This window comes from Arabidopsis lyrata (assembly GCF_000004255.2).
Source record: "Arabidopsis lyrata subsp. lyrata unplaced genomic scaffold ARALYscaffold_3, whole genome shotgun sequence".
NCBI lineage: Eukaryota > Viridiplantae > Streptophyta > Magnoliopsida > Brassicales > Brassicaceae > Arabidopsis > Arabidopsis lyrata.
Window position 1 is genome coordinate 8,039,014 of NW_003302553.1, and position 16,535 is coordinate 8,055,548.

At 35.2% G+C, this 16,535-nt stretch overlaps 3 protein-coding genes across 3 annotated transcripts; 1 reads left to right on the forward strand and 2 right to left on the reverse strand.

Moving 5' to 3' along the window:
* Positions 1 to 3,648: 3,648 nt before the first annotated feature.
* Positions 3,649 to 4,801, forward strand: LOC9319213. The gene has a single exon (XM_021032786.1). The coding sequence runs from the start codon at positions 3,868 to 3,870 to the stop codon at positions 4,438 to 4,440; it is 573 nt and encodes a 190-aa protein (XP_020888445.1). The 5' UTR covers positions 3,649 to 3,867; the 3' UTR covers positions 4,441 to 4,801.
* Positions 4,802 to 6,268: 1,467 nt separating this feature from the next.
* LOC9319214 (F-box/kelch-repeat protein At3g18720) lies at positions 6,269 to 9,010 on the reverse strand. Its single transcript, XM_021030597.1, has 2 exons — positions 8,833 to 9,010; positions 6,269 to 8,644 (listed from the first exon to the last, which is right to left on the reverse strand). Exons 1-2 carry the CDS (start codon positions 8,934 to 8,936, stop codon positions 7,561 to 7,563), a joined length of 1,188 nt encoding a protein of 395 aa, XP_020886256.1. The 5' UTR covers positions 8,937 to 9,010; the 3' UTR covers positions 6,269 to 7,560.
* Positions 9,011 to 9,094: 84 nt separating this feature from the next.
* Positions 9,095 to 16,499, reverse strand: LOC9321342 (protein TONSOKU). Its single transcript, XM_002885230.2, has 18 exons — positions 15,977 to 16,499; positions 15,066 to 15,866; positions 14,359 to 14,535; positions 14,059 to 14,150; positions 13,470 to 13,568; positions 12,622 to 13,357; positions 12,371 to 12,500; positions 12,054 to 12,170; positions 11,733 to 11,833; positions 11,463 to 11,583; positions 11,227 to 11,339; positions 11,064 to 11,145; positions 10,728 to 10,832; positions 10,573 to 10,639; positions 10,360 to 10,480; positions 10,092 to 10,265; positions 9,808 to 9,925; positions 9,095 to 9,713 (listed from the first exon to the last, which is right to left on the reverse strand). Exons 1-18 carry the CDS (start codon positions 16,241 to 16,243, stop codon positions 9,247 to 9,249), a joined length of 3,888 nt encoding a protein of 1,295 aa, XP_002885276.1. The 5' UTR covers positions 16,244 to 16,499; the 3' UTR covers positions 9,095 to 9,246.
* Positions 16,500 to 16,535: the final 36 nt, after the last annotated feature.

A 16,535-nucleotide genomic window follows, 5' to 3' on the forward strand; every position in this document is an offset into this window, starting at 1 on the left:
AGAGGCACAGAGGATTACAAGGTTCGATAGCTTTCGGTTTGCCAGTGGAGGTTGCGGCTCGGTTTCACCGGAGTTGCAGAGGGGTCGCCGGAATTTGACTCTGTCTCCATTGGAGAGATAAAGTTGTGTTTGAAATTAGGGATTTTAAGGTTGTATCGAGGCATGTGGAAAGAGATTGGGAAGAGAATAGAGCGTTGAGATGGAGTGAATGAGTGAGATACATCGAGTTTGTGATTGGTTGATGAACCTGGAGATGGAGAGGTCACATGGTGGTGGTGAGGAGGTGGAGGAAGAGGAGGAGATGAAAGGCAGATCCGCCATTGACGTAAGTGGTGGTGATGCGTGAGTAATTGTTTGGTTTGTGAACTTTAAGAAATTGGTTCGGTTTGGGTTTAAATCCGGTTATATTGTTGTAATTGGTTTAAGTTTGGTTCAGTATTGTATTTAGGTGGTTAAAAATTGTTTGGTAAATTGTAAACCAAAATCTGTGGGTAAATTAGGTGAAAACTATTATTTTATGGAGAAATAGATGAAAACTATCGATTCGAGGAGATATAGGTTGAGAAATATTTTTTCGGGGATATTTAGATCGTGGTCATAGATTAGGCTCTATCTGTTATGATGTCATAGTTCTCGTGGAGAAATAGACCGTTTTTCCTAGTTCTTCATAAATCTGTGGCCTAAATAATTTAAAATAAATATTGGGTGAAGTGAAGATAGAGATATGAAGAAGAATCGAGTTCCAAAAGTGTGGGGTTTGTATTATTATTCAGAGGTTTCCATTGGCAGAGGCAACTCGTTTGCATCACATGAAAAAAAACATATCCAATGTCATGTTCCCATTCGAAGTCGACATCATTCAATTCTTAGTGAGTTATTTATGAGGAATTTTCTAGAATATTTGTGAGGAATTTATCAGATTTGACTAGCTTTTCTTCTTCAACTCAGATTTGACACAGTTGATAATGTTGAATATGTATATGTTAACTTCAACACTAAAATTAAATTCAGTAATATAAAACAGGCTGATCTAGCTATACATGTTCAATACATTAGTATATACTGTACTATTTTATTAGAAAATAACAATTACAATAAGCTTTTTTTGTCAAAGAATTTCTAGCTCGACAGAAAAGAAAAAAAATTCAAATGAACGAAAAACAAACCTATAAAAGTATTAGTTTAGTGGTTAGACGGCCTCCGAACATCGATAGAACATTAATGTTTTTCTTTAATATTGATTAAAACCTAATCTACAAAGCGAACAAAAAATTTCCACAGGTAAGTGATCGAATTTATCTATTGTTTTTCTTACATCAAAATAAACGGTATACTCATAAAATTTAAAATCCTAATGATAATAATATGCTAATGATGAAGATTTTCACACGCTACGGGTAATTAAGGAAGATGATGAGAGTAAAATGAGGAACCGCAAAGTAACATAGGAATAATGATAATTCATTCGCGTGCGATATACATATAATTTTGTAACAATCTACTTTTGTTTGTATCATGTAATTCATCCTTTTGTTCCTTAATATACGGGAAGATTTTGAGCACACAAATACATGACCAAGAATCCAAGGTGATCAGCTCAATTTATTTATTAAACTTTTTTTTTCTATGAAGATTTATTTATTATACTGAAATTAAAGGATTCTTGACAAGAAAGAAAACAAGGGGGTATATGTATATCTGCTCGTGTGGGCTATACATGTTTTTGAGTAAACGTGTCGCTATATACATGTAACGTACTGGATATATATAGTTTTAAAAAGTTTGGAACATTTTTGGTTGATAATTTACGTGGCCAAATTTATTATCTTATACTTTGTGTGTCTATCTAAGTTGGAGTTTTTGGTTAAGAAAATTTCTGACCTAGATTCATTCATAAGATTTTCAGGTTAATGACCAAAAAAGTTATCTCTTGTCTATGACTCGTAGTTGTTGCTCTAATCTGATATCTTTTCCGGCTTTTATTGTTTTATATATAGTGGGCTACTTAGTATATCGGTTGAGCTACAAAACTAGAATAATGTCACTATATTATTACACTTTTTAATCGAAAGAACAGTATTTACTCTATTTTATTTGTGGTGTGATTAAAAATCAAATTATTAGATTAATTATTGAGAACTACACAGCTTAAGGTATCAATATGCATTTAAGTTCAACCCACAATCCCACATATATAATTAAATTGTGCTTGTCGAAAGAACACATCTCAATCGACCGGTGTCTTAAATGCTGTTATATGGTTATATAGAGACATGCGGAATTTCGTGTTACTTGCTTGAATACACAAAAAAATTACAAGACATCAACGACTACTAACAATTCGTGATATTTTCCGGGGAAAAAACTTATTTTTTAGTAAAGTGCTGTAAAAAAAATGGAAAAACTTTTAGAAAAGTCATAGAAACCATAATGGGGACTCAGAAGCCCATTTGAATGGGCTTGAATTTGATGATTGAAAAAGCAACGGCAATTATGTTTTTGTTGTCAAAGCAGTGCAATTATGTTTTTAATTTCCTTCTTTTCCGTAAACATGATAGTTTAACTGTTAGTGGCCGGAATTTGCAAATTTCTAGAAAGTTTTTAAGTACGGTGAATTTGAAATCGGATTATCAGTCTCCACCTTTTTAGAATCATGTATCTAAGCTTATATTCGATAGTGCATGATTGGTGAAACTCATGTGTTGAGGCTAATAAGCATTTTTATATACTAATGAAAAATAAAAATAAAAACTAAGTGTTCATGTTTTGAATGATGAACATTTATTATGCACATCAGCACATGCACATGGTGACATGGATGTCGTATTTGTATATAACATATGCCAGCTTTATCTATAGAAGGGCATATAAAACGCAGCAATTTTGAAAAGTCACATTCAAACCGCAAAACTTTATTAATCAAAGTCTATAACAAAAAGAGAGATACTGCGTACTTGGACAAATGGTTCGGCTCATCAGTCTCTACAAGTGACACTAACCATCCGAGAAAACATTAATTAATGTAACAAAATCGAAAGACAAGAAACCAATACTGAGAATATAATATCAAAGGACAAAGGAAGTTGTTCCCACTTTCCATCTTCTTAACCTGAACTTTGGGGAATTGGGACCCAAAAACCTTCTTCATTGACCATCCATTTTTGCTATTCTAAATAATTATTTCTCTCAACCATTTCCTCCTTCAATGCATTACATCAACATTTGTTTTACATTATAAACCGCTGTGTAAGATTTTCTTTTTTTGGTCAATAGTATCTGTACAGTTTCTGTAACATTGGATTTACAAGATACAACATTATATCTGAGAAAGAAAGTTGGCTTGAACTTGGTTAGAAGATATATATATATAAAGAGTAAGGTGTTGGTATTTCAATCACTTAAAGAGATATTACTGTTTCAATTAGTGCTACTATATGGAGAAAAATGATTTTCGTTTTTATGGAGATATTAGGAGTACTATCAAACATTGGCTTCAGACTAGAAACTTCTAAGTTTAAATAATGTATATTTCTTTATCATAGTGTAATTTAAGGAAATGAAAAGGTAAAACTATGTCTCAAAAATACTATTCTCGCTTTTTCGTTTTAATATTTTTTGTTTCCTTATAGTCTGCTTCTCATGTCCCCCGGTCCACCTGACACTACATGTATAAAAAATAATAAATTCCAAATCCATTATTTTATCTGTTTTAGAATAAAAAAGGATATTTTCCACGCAAAAGATGTTCTTTTTCTAGTTTGAGTTTAACAAAAAGAAGAAACTTGTAGTTATAAAATTAATATAGATAGATAGATACAGACACTCTCTTATGGATGATCATATAAAGATACAATACAGTACATATGAATGTTCAGTTTCCCTTACCTTTACTTTATTTATTTTTTATTGGCCATTATAATTGTTCCAGCCAAAGTGAGACTTATTCAAAAGGGGTTGCTTTCAAAAGCTCATCTCTCTCCCTCTCTCTCTCTCTCTCTCTCTCTGAATCTGCTGATCTCATCACTACTTACCATGTTTTACTCCATCAAAAAATCCTCAACAACACTCCAAAAACAAAAACCCACCTCCCCAAAACTGAAACAAACAAAAAAATCTCTATTGATCTCTTTTTCTGGAAGTCGTATTCGAAACTCAGAAATAATGTATCCTACAAGTCCACATCATTGGAGAAAAAGATTATCAATAAACAAACACGCTCTTCTTCTTTTGATTCTCTGCCTCTTCTTCATTCACCACTGCGACGCCTCGAGATTCTCGTCATCAAGCGTTTTCTACAGAAACCCTAATTATGATCACAACAATAACTCGATGAGGAGAGGCCATTTCTTAGGATTCTTGCCAAGACACTTGCCAGTTCCAGCTTCTGCTCCTTCACGAAAACACAACGACGTTGGTATTCAAGCCTTGTTGTCTCCATGATCACTCTCTCTCTCTCTCTCTCTCTCTCTCTCTCTCTCTCTCTCTCTCTCTCTCTCTCTCTTTCTCTGTCTAGATATATAGTACTATATTTATAATTAATGCATGCACTCATACACAAAGAGTACAAGACCATTCATCGATCTCCGATGTTTGCTTTGACATGAAATTAGGGTTTCAGATGTTTGACCCCTTTAATTGTTCCTCGATATTTAGATTATTTTTGGTTTGCATGTAACCTATTTTAGAGTAGATGTGAGAGATCTTGTGATTAGGTTTGGGTTTTCTTATTTTCTCACTCTTCTTCTTCTTTTTTTTTTTATATGTAAATCAAGTTTACGAGATGAGCTATTAGATGCAACAATCTCGTTATTCCAATGCCTAAATTTACATATCTCGTTTTTTCACCTTATTAATTAAGATTTAAGGGCAATTCTCATTAATCATTTTATTGATTTCTAATAATATCAAAGCTGTTGATAATACTCAATTTATAAAAAGTTTAATTGGTTAAAAATGGAAAATCATTGTCTTTTATAAAGTCCACAAAGAAAGACCAACAACTTCATTACCGTCTAGAGAACACCGTGGGTCATCTTTTACTCGTTCAACCAATGAGATATGAAAAGAAGAAATTCTGTCTTTAAAAATTGTTACACTACTTTTTTTTTTTTTTTTTTTTGCAAAGAGTTATACACTACTCCAATATTTTTTTGCTAGACTACTGTATTTGTATACTACTACATTAATAAATAGTGAAACAGATCAACAGTTGGCAATGCACGAAGCTACTATTATATTCTAGTGAAAGAAAGATAGAGAGAGTGATGAAATACGATAGCCAAAAAACCACGCAAGGTTGAGTTATTAACGTAAAATCGTAAAAATAATAATAGCCTTCGTCATGTATAGAGTATCCAATAACCCATCCCGCCACGCCCGGATTGATTTGACACTCGTTTACAATTTTGAGTATATATAGTGATGATCTAAATTTATTTATTTTGATATTTTTATTTTCTCAGTTAACCTAAAATTACATCAAAATTCACAACCAGATTTTGTACCGGACAAATTAAAATACAAACAGGCTTTTTAACGAAAAATTAGATTTGTTTAAGATAGCCAGAGATCTAACAAAAGATTATGAACGTATATATAACCAATTATGTATAAATTACATTTTTCACTTTAAGTTCTTTATGGTTTCATGGAGAACATGATTAAGATTAATTATAATATATCATAGAATTTTAAAAGATCATTTCACAATAGACAAGAAGCCGAAAGATGTGCCGTTTTTAACAAAAAATTAAGCTTAATTTTTCGCCGAAGGTTCTTATCCATGGAAAAAGTAGTAAACCAAAACTCTATAATTTAACCAAGATTACGATTTCTTCTTTTTTGCATTTGATTAGTTTCGTATCTTCCTATCTTTCATCAAATTACATTAACATATATCACTATCTAATTATATCTCGAACAATTATGAAAAATGATGACTCTTTTAATTGGACGAGAAAATGGCCAACACCGCATGATTTGTAGAATATGATGAGGATATATAATGGTATTACACGTTAAATCTAAACAAATAATCATATTATTATCCGATAATTCCGCAATCGATTCTAAAATTACAAATACAAGTATGTACCTTCTCAATTATTTATGATTATTATATCACTTTACTAAGAGAAATTATTAACCACTACTTTTTTGTAACTGTACTCTATTTAATCAAATAACACAAATTAAATTTAAAGTGATCACTCCTGCCGTCAAAAAAAAAAAAAAAAAAAAAAAAGTGATCACTCCTATATGTGCCACGTATCCACCAAATATTTAACATAAATTGATAACAAAAGTATTCACTATTACATACTATCAAGTATGTGAAAAAGTGATTTAGAATCGATAATTCTTTAATGTGCTTTTCAAAGTTTCATTCCTAACATCTCTGTTATCTTTATATAGGCCAAAACAATATCTTCACTCCATGAATCAAACTAAATAATCTTGGTCTCTTGACATGATGAAGATAGATATTTTTTTTTTTAATGAAGAAGATAGATAAAGACCTAGATTTCTGCTCACGCTTGTCATTACACTAGGAAACGTTAGGCAAAAGCAAGAATCCGGTAAGAACTAAACGTATGATGAATCTGGTTATAAGAACATGAACAAGATGGTTCAATTTGTAATGTGTCCAAAAGCATTATATATCTTAGTGGAAACCTTAGCTTAAGTGATCTGTTGCTTAATCTCTCAAGTACTTTTTGGTGGAAGCAAACCCGTTAATTGGTTTTCTTCCAAGTTTTTGCAGAAATACACACATAAGCCATATGAGTATCACTTGCTTTATAACCATATATATGAGTATAAATGAAATGTCTGGACAAGCTATGGCATGACTTACAAAAATCAGTTAAACTCGGTAAATAGGTGAAGCAATCAAGAACATTTCCTTTTAATCTGTTGCTTGACAAACCGCTGCAACAAAGATTGGTTGCGTACGTAGATTTGAGCTCACAAACTCTGTACACCTCTTCAGTATGTTCATAGCATTAAACAAATAAACTCACCAATGTTGTCTTAGAAACATGTATAAAGACTGAAAGCACATAACAGAGATGAGTTTAGGAAAATTCTAACAAGTAAACGATTTTTCGGAGGATTCTCACATAAGACCTTCCCCAAGAATAATCTATAGCAACACATGGATCTCCTTGCCAGTTCTTCTTCAACTCTGTACATGTCCTTAGTCTTCCTAATGAAATCCATTGAAGGACAAGAAAACTACTTATTCTTCCTTGTCTAAGTAGCTTGTTCATTTTTCAACAAAAGAGAGAAAATTATTTGCTACCATTGAATTGATATATGTAGGTAAACAGTCACAAACCATAGATAGTAAAGTCCAATTATCAAACATATAATTAAATCGTCAAGAGAACTAGACTCAGATTGAAACACATTGGATATATTAAAAGAAACTTGATCTAATTCATAGAGTATCCGAGCTACAATGCATAAAAAGATTCTTGCAACTAATTCAATCATATAAACCTCAACTGTTTATTTAATAAAAAAATCTTTGGAAGACAAAAACACTTAAAGACGAAGTCACAAACTAAAAAAGTTGTTGTGAGGTGGCTGCAGCCAAGCACTGCGGTTAGACAAATAGGTAGTGTAAGCGGGAAGAGAACATTTGACACAACCAAGGTAGTAAATGCCAAGTCTCCCATAGTCACCGATATGCAATGTATAGATTCTGTTCCTCTCCTCCGCTGAGAGACCAGCTCTTGTCAAAGAGGCAGCGTTACATGCAAATACTGTCAATCCACCAAGTACTCTCATCTCTTCCCATACATTGCGTTCAAGGTTTAATTTAAACACCAACTGTTTGCTGTTGTTTTTGCGGCGTGTAGTCATAACATAAATGTCTCCTTCATGCTCTGTCATGAACACTGGCCTCACGAGCTTATCGTGATGACGACGACTAAAGACGGGACAGGGGTTGACTGGAATAATATTCCAGGTTGCTCCAGAGGGCTCGAAAACCCCGATGTAGCCGCTGGTACTGAGACAATAGAACATACCATTGGAGAAGTGGCATTTTACTGTTCCGTAACCATAAGACCGATTCGGAAAGCGACGAGTGGTCCATACAGAATCACCAGGGCGCCAAGTATCAAGCACAACAAATACGTCCAAATTTTGTTGATGGGCGAAGGAGATAACGCAACAACTAGCTGATGTGGGAGCGGCTGAGAAAGTTAAGCAATGGCCTGTGAAATACCGTGGCAACTCGGGCAAGTAGATGCGCTCCCGGGTAAACGGGTTAAGAAAGAAGATCACATCGGAGGGGCTATCTTTCTTCACAAGCAACCAACCATCCCTAGAACAAGAGAATTTATGTTTATCGCCCTTTAACTCTGGAAACTTGAGTTGATATGTTTGAGAGTGTAATGGGTCAAAAAGAAGGTAGTCTCCCTCTTTCGATCCTCCCTGTGGATAAAAAAGCCAAGGACGACTCTGAAACTTCCTGACAGAAACAGCTTCTTTAAGCCATGTCTTGCAGACGAGAGAAGCATGTATGTTGGATTTTAATCGGAGGCGAGACAGTATCTCTTGCAGCAGATCCGTCGGAATCTTTTTATCCCACAATCCTCTGATACAGTTCTTCTTCTCTGATCCACCATTTCCTCTAATTATTAGAAGAAGAAGAGGTCAGGGTAATTTAAAAAGAAACATCTCATTCATGTTCGAATGTGATATCTAGTTATCTACAAACTCTAATACGTGAAATCATTCGTTCGTGCTGCTCTTACAAAACCCGAATTCAGCTAAATCCTAGAATTTCAACTGAAAACAGAACAAAAGCAAAAGACTCACGATCTTGTCGCTGACGCTGGAAGCGCTTGAACTATGGGCCTCGCCGTGAGGAATTCAGGGATCGGCGGAGTTGCCGCCGGATATGTTTGCCGGCGCGTTCTCATTTTGGACTGAGCAGAGGGTTTTCGTCTTCTATATGAGAAATGGGTTTTGTTTTTGTTTTTATTTTTAGGTCTCTCTCAACATTTTAAGCAATTTTTACATTTTTTTAAATTGAATAAAATTAACGTCACTAAATTTAAATGAGCATAAACGCTTAAACTTAAGCATATTTACATATCACAAGAACCCAAATGTGTTAATAATATCAATATGTACAAAATTCTGAAACGCTCTAAATAAAAATACTCAATATTAAAAAACAAGGGTTTATTATTGGCAAATAAATACAGTGTCAGACAAGGAAGATCTTCTTCAGTCCTTTCTGCAGCATGATTTGACTCCGCAACACATCTTTCCTTCGACATAAAAATGGACAATCTCATCTTTCACATGCCTTTGAGCTATGCCAGTTCGCGAGCTTGATGATGACCATGACATGTATAATGTTTCCAAGGCTTCAACTGAGAACCCATTGTTGCTTAGGTCCAGAATCTGCAACTGGTTAGCCACTGCAAGAGCGATAGAAAGCTCTTTCACGATATGGTTCTTGCGTGGTAAACTAAGACTACTGGAGGTTGCAGTTCGTTCCTCTATTTGTTCATCTTCGCTGTCTGCAACTTCAAGATCATCACACTCCATATTGGTTTCACATAGCTCTTGTTCTTTGTCCATTGAGGTTACAGATTCACATGTTCCATGTTCCTTCACAGGTTGGCCAAACACAGTCTCATCTATCTTAGCATTCTCAGAAAGATTAAGCTCTTCAAGATTCTTATTATCTGCAGAGCGTTTAGTTGATAGTTTAAAAAGGAGAAGATATTTGGTTTAATAGCAGCTACAAGAAGAGATTTATGGAAAATAAATAGTTCAGACCTGAAAGTGCTTGAATTATGCATACAAGTCCACCGAGCTTCAAATGACACTTGTTTAGAATAAGAGCTTTTATGTTTGAACAAGGATTCCTAAGCAGCTCCCCAAGTGCACTGATTCCCTGTTTGTTTAGTGTATCAGAGAGCCAGTTATGCTTTGAGAAGACATGAACTCAGAATCACGAGTTCGAATGTTTGCAAAATTCTTAAGCTTATTCTATCTCCATTGCAACCTCAACAGAGTATAGAGAAAAGAGCTTTAGGCTGTTGAGGTTGTAGGAAACATACCTCTTCAGTGATTGGATTTCCTCCAACATTAAGCTCAAGAATGCTAGAAGTTAGAGTAATATCTTGGTTGAGCTTAATAAAGAAAGAGGACGCTAGTCCACAACACGAAAGGTCGAGCTTCACAGTTTCTTCCTTCTGATAACATAGAGATTCAGTGACTTTTATAGCCCCATCCTAGAATAATTTGTACATTGCATCGTCAGATAAAAAAGATGCATTTATAACAACAATATAAGAATTCAATTTTGAATGTTTAGCATATCATCACCGTTCCTATTCCACTGCTGCCAACCAATAGTTTTGACAGAGATGGAGTCTTAACAAGTGCAGAAAGGCTATCAACAACTTGGCTGCTCAGCTTTATGCCATTCATGCTCAGTTCTGCAAAGCTGCAGTGTTTTAACATATGATCATGTTACATCAATTTACGTCAGTGGAAACGTTAAAAAAAAAAACAGCTTAAAAATGTGTTTCTTTCAACCTGCTTAGAGTAGCCAATTTAGCCAAGAGATTTTGAATACTACTCCCTGAAACAGGATTATTATAACCTGCCATATATGGATACACCAACTTCAGCAAACTGAAACGAGATTAAAAAAAAAAAATTGAATGTACATAACAAATTAGAAAGTTTACCTATACAGAGTTGTGAAAGTCCTGACTCCGAATCCAAAGCATTAGCAACTTTTTGGATTGTTCTTGATGTTAGTGAACAATGTTCCACATTCAAGCTGTAAAGTGCTAAGAAACAAAAGGGACACATTAATGTAAGCCAGTGAATGGAAGATAAGAGTTTAAGATTATTAAACCTAATATTAGGTATTTCATATATTTATCTACTGGGTTTACAAGACACCAGTGAAATCAAGAAACTAAACATACCATCAGAGCAATTAGATACTGTAAATGAAATATCAAATTAAAAACAAAAAATAAAAACTATACCCCGGCAATTTTAAAAAAAAACTATACCCCGGCAATTTTTCACTATAGTTGAGAGGTATGATCCACAAGCATCTGTAAGTCGATTCCTGGACACAGGGCATTCACAGATCTGGTAAAGAGGAGTACATTAAATAATACGAAAGAAAACATGAATATGTGAAATTTTCTAGCTTTGGGCCTAGTAGTGTACCTGAAACAAAGCAGTTGGACCAAATCGATTGCAGTGCAAATCCAAAGTTAAAGCACCATACATCTGGCTTGATGAGGCAAAGAGTTGTTTCAATTTCTCCATTGTTCCATTCCCTAACAATGAGACGATGGAAATTAAACCCTTTTGAATTTCCTAGTAGTTCCCTATGATATAACCAACTAACTAACTTAAGTCAGCTCATTAAACTAAATAAGACGTCAGAGGCAAACTATCACCTAGCATATTGTGGGAGAGATCCAACATAGCAACTGTATTGTGGACATGGAGGGCACACAATAATGGAGCAGCTGATATGTCTTGCAGTTCACATTCTGACACATTGATATCATCCTCTACCTGATAAACATACAAAGACATAACCATTCAGTTTATACATCAAATAAAGTAAGAATCTGTACCTAGCTTGCTTTAAGTAAGTTGAAAAGCAAACAAAGAGAAGAAACTATTTCATCCATTAACCAGTAAATTTAGGGTAATATTCTCACCTCCGAAATATATAATTTCTTAAGCAATTTCATACTGGGTTTCTCTGACAACGACTGGCAACAGTCCATGTATAGTTTCATCAGGCGCTTGTGAACCCAGCCTGAAACAAATTAATTACATAGCTGATTCAGCCGTGTTGTATAAATAAGAGGGAAGAATCAATGCTCATAATCTTAAAAGCCAATAAAGCGGTGCAGCCACAATCATGTAAAAAGTGAGAGAACAATTTGTGATGAAAACAAAATTATAGTAAAATCAGCTTGACAATCATACATTCGAATATCATGAGTAGATCCCATTTCTATCAAGAAAATACTTACCATTAATGGAAGCTTCAATAACAACATTTTGAGAAGAGCCCCTGAGAGTCGCATATAAATCCAATGGTTTCAGAACTCTTCCACCATATTCCAAATGATGAATGATCGGCAACAGACCTAATCGCAAATTGTATGTTCAAAGATTCAAAATTTTAGAGCCCAAAACTTTACTTAAAAATGTGCTATGAAACAAGGGGAATGATATTAAAAAGCAAAAAAAATTGTTAAGCATGAGATGTGAATTATAGAGCCTGATCCGAACTGGGATCATGCATTCAAGCTAAACTTTTTCTGAGAAAACAAAAAACTGCACATACCTTTAGCTTTCTCATCGACAGGAAGCTGTAAATAGTATAGGCAAGTAAGTTCCACCTTCACAGACTCATCATTGTGAGAACAGGAGTTTAAAGCTATGTGTTCATTTTCAATTTCAATTTTTATTTTTTGCTGCAACAAGTAAAACATATAGTTATCAGGAAGAAGAATGGACAAAATAGAAAAATAAATGAAATCCAATCCAATCAAGAATAGTCAATGATAACTCAAAAACCAGATCACGGTTGCTTACATCCTCAGTTTTTGAGTAAGCGTGGAAGTTCACGAGAGCAGCTCCAGTTTTGCAGTGCGTGCCGTTGGAGTCGCCAGCATCACATCGAGATCCTCTTTTACTACAACCAGTTGTTTCAACAGCTATATTGTTGCTCAAAGATCTACAATTGCTGACATTTGGAGCCACCTTAACGGGATGGAGAGGCGTATACGAGCAAGAACCTTCTTCTACATTATCTTGGATGGCACGATTATCTGTATAATTAACAGCACCATCAAAATACATACTTTCGTCAGAAACCTCCTCATTCTGCCTTAGAACTTTGTGAGAACTGTCTTTAGGGCATCCCAACTCATATTCGGTTTCACTTTCATCATCAGAGAGGATTACACGAACACGCTTGCGACCAACAACTGTCTGCTGAGAGTCTACTACTATAGAGAAATCTTTCTTAGTCTGATCAGTGTCAACATCTTGTTTTCCTGAAACTTGTTTCCTTTTGAACAGACGTTTTCCAGGCTGGAGAAATGAAATTAGAGGCACATCATCATTTGCTTCATCCAGATCTGCTAACCGTTCTGATCTAAGTGAATTTGGTGTTTGGGGTTCTGGTGAGCTACATGCATTTGGCCTATCATTTGATATATTCCCATGCCCTTCTGACTCGGTTTCAGAGCATTCATCTTGCGTACTACATTCGGCTTTCTCAGTATGTTCTGACTCCTTCAGATTTTGTATTTTGTCCTTCAATTCCCTAAACAGTAGAATAATATATATGAGAAAAATAAAATATTTGAAACTGCAAACCTTACCCCAGATGTGGTTTCTATCCATATTCCGTCCAGTGACAACACAGTAAATATTACCTGGCTTTTTGAGCATTCCCAAATCTCATCATATGGCTATAGTGCATATGATCCAGTGCAGTAAGCTGAATTGAAGGAAGATTAGCTTTTAAAGCAATTCTGCAGGACCACATGAAAATAAATCCAAAAAAGACCAATAGTTAATTTATTAGCATGCAGTATGTGTGTATAAATTCACGTCCATGTATATACGATGTGTTTGAATATAGCAGAAGAAAGTCACAGAAAAATATAACAAGTGATTGAAAAGGCAAAATGTGCTACAATTATCCACAATGATCATGAAAAGTACGGATTCAAAGTACATTGTATTATTTATTCATAAGCCATAGTGCAGTAATTCATGAACTTAAGTCGAAAGGGAAAACCAACAACCAGTTAATTATATCACATTCACATTTGCTCTGTTTCAAGTTTTCTTTCAATTTAAAAAGTAAATTAGATCTTCAGCTCCGTCATATTGTTCAATGGAATTGTCAATTTTCTCAAGGAAGATTAATAAGTAGATTTACTAGGACTGAATCACAAACAGAACCACTTAACACCTCAAGTGCGCAGTTTGATAGAGATTACAAATAATTGGATCTACCTGTATCCCTCTTCATATGCCTGGAGTGCTCCTGTCCATTCCCCAATACAGTCCAAACCATTACCAATATTAATTTTCGCTAGTGCTTGACCCTACAAGAGACCACCATAAGTGAAAATTAGAATCAGGAAAGAAGAATAGCTATAATACTGACAAATCCAAGAAAAGGTATAATTAGTTTTCCGCAGAAAATGTTCAGTATAGGCCTCATGAATTATGTCTGGCGTTGTGAATCAAATTCTGATGAAAATAGTGAAACATAGGTTTTAATAATGAATCGTGCAAGCAAACAAATCTCACCTCCAGATTACCGATTGCTTCATATCCCTCATAACTTCTATTGAACCACTTCAGGGATTTTCTGAAATTTCTGAGATTTTGGTAAGATTCTCCAACAATCAAGAAGGCATCACTAAGCTTTTCCTTGTCACAGAGTTCATCTGATATTTTCTTCTTCCTTTTTGAAAATTGAAGATGCTAAGACATTCAAAGAAGAAATAGCAACCCTTTAGTTGCATGCAAAGTTTAAATAGCCTACTTAAACTTTCAAAACTATATCACAAGTCATTGAAACAGTGGTGCAGAGACTTGGATCATATTTTGCTCAATATCCGTATGATACAGAATAAACAGTTTTGCCCCTTTAATCTAACATAATGACTTTACTTTGCAAGTTTAGAACTAAAATAGTATCCCAGCATTCAAAAGATATGTTTTCTAGAGAGAACAAGAATCATGTAATTCTTGGATAACATAGTCTTCCTGACTGATCTGAAAAGACAGTGTCAATAGCAGAAGTTCACAAAACTTGAATCAGTGACTGATTATCAGTCTTAGAAAAGAGCAAAACTTAAGATTTTTAATGATGAAATCTTACAATGCTTATTCATCATTAAAAACCCCTACGATGGACAACTTTAACTTCTGGAAACTTTTCAAAAAAAATGCCAACATGTGGTGGAGTGTTGGGACTAAAAAGGAAGGAGTGTTTAAGTAATAAAACTCACCTTCAGCCATGCGAATACCATGCTAGATTTATCAATAAGACGTCCAAGACAAGCATGTACTTGGAGCATAGACTTTCGTTCCTCCGAAGTGCCTTTGGCATCAGTCATTTCTGTAGACAACTTCTTAAGCATAAGCTCTTCTTCTCTCAATTCTTCCATAACTTTAATGGATTTCTTGACTATCTTGATATTATCCTCTATCTGTTCAACCAATGCACTCTCGTCTTGCATAGATTTCGCTAGCGTAGAAGCTTTACCATAACATAAAAGTGCATCATTGTACTTTTGGGTCTTGTTGTGTAATTCAGCTAGATTGATATACCCCTTGGCTTCTCCTTGGACATGATTGATCTTATGACAGATATTAATATCCATCTCGATGTGTTTCTTTGCTTCATCCCAACTTCTCAGCGCCATAAAAACATTTCCAAGGTTATGATGAAGCCTACTCCGCGCAGCATCATATTCTCTCACCTCCTCTTCATCGCAAATCTGCAGCCCTTTCTTCAGAATACTGCAGGCTGCTTCGGGATTATCAAGATCAAGGTCAAGCATACCGATGTTGTTATGTGCATTAATATATTCCTCAAGAAATCCTCTAGATTCACCAGGAGGTGGTTTCTCCTTGAGAATCTGTGCAAGTTCCATGGCTTTCTTAAAGTACTTTTTAGCACTCTGAATGGCTTCACAATCATCCTCAGACTTCAAGAATATCTCATGGTAGGTACGACCAAGTTGAGTACATGCTCGTTGCTTCTCCACAGTGTCATTAGCTTCTTCAGCTAGCTGTAAATGCTTCTTCTGCAACAATAGGATTCAGAAATTCGATGAGGTAAAGAAAAACGCAAACATCAAAATTAATCATGGAAAATCAGGAAGCCAACAATACCCAAGCAAATGAGAGGGCTTACCTGATAAATCAAGGCTTCTTCGAAATCCTCGAGACGGAGATAGATCTCGCCAAGAGACTGACAAGTAGGTAGCAAATCTTTCCCAGGTAAATACTTGACGGAGATATCGTAATCGATCCTAAACCACTTGAGAGCATCAACGTACTCTCCATGATTCTTAAGGATATCGCCGACATTGTTGGCCCACCTCGCCTCTTCCCTCCGGTCACCCACTTCCGCTGCTTTCCGGTAAGCTCTCTTCGCCGCAGCTACATCTAGTCGACCCATCTGATGATTTTTCCGTTCTTCAATTCAAGGGTTTTGTTTGTTTCTTCCCTTCCGAATTTCAGATTTCTCGATATTTCTTTCTCTGTGATTTTGATTTTCTCATTTTCTCCCACTTTCGCCAATTATTTTGGTACCCATCGAAATCCCAAAAAGTCCCGCCAAAATTCAAGGGCAAATTAGAAATCTCACGTATAGTTACCCTAAAACCTTAGTTTCGGGCCAAGTTGAGATGGGCCTTAGGTCGAGCAACCTAAGTATTGGGCCACATTTCATTTGGGCCTTAGGCCTCGTA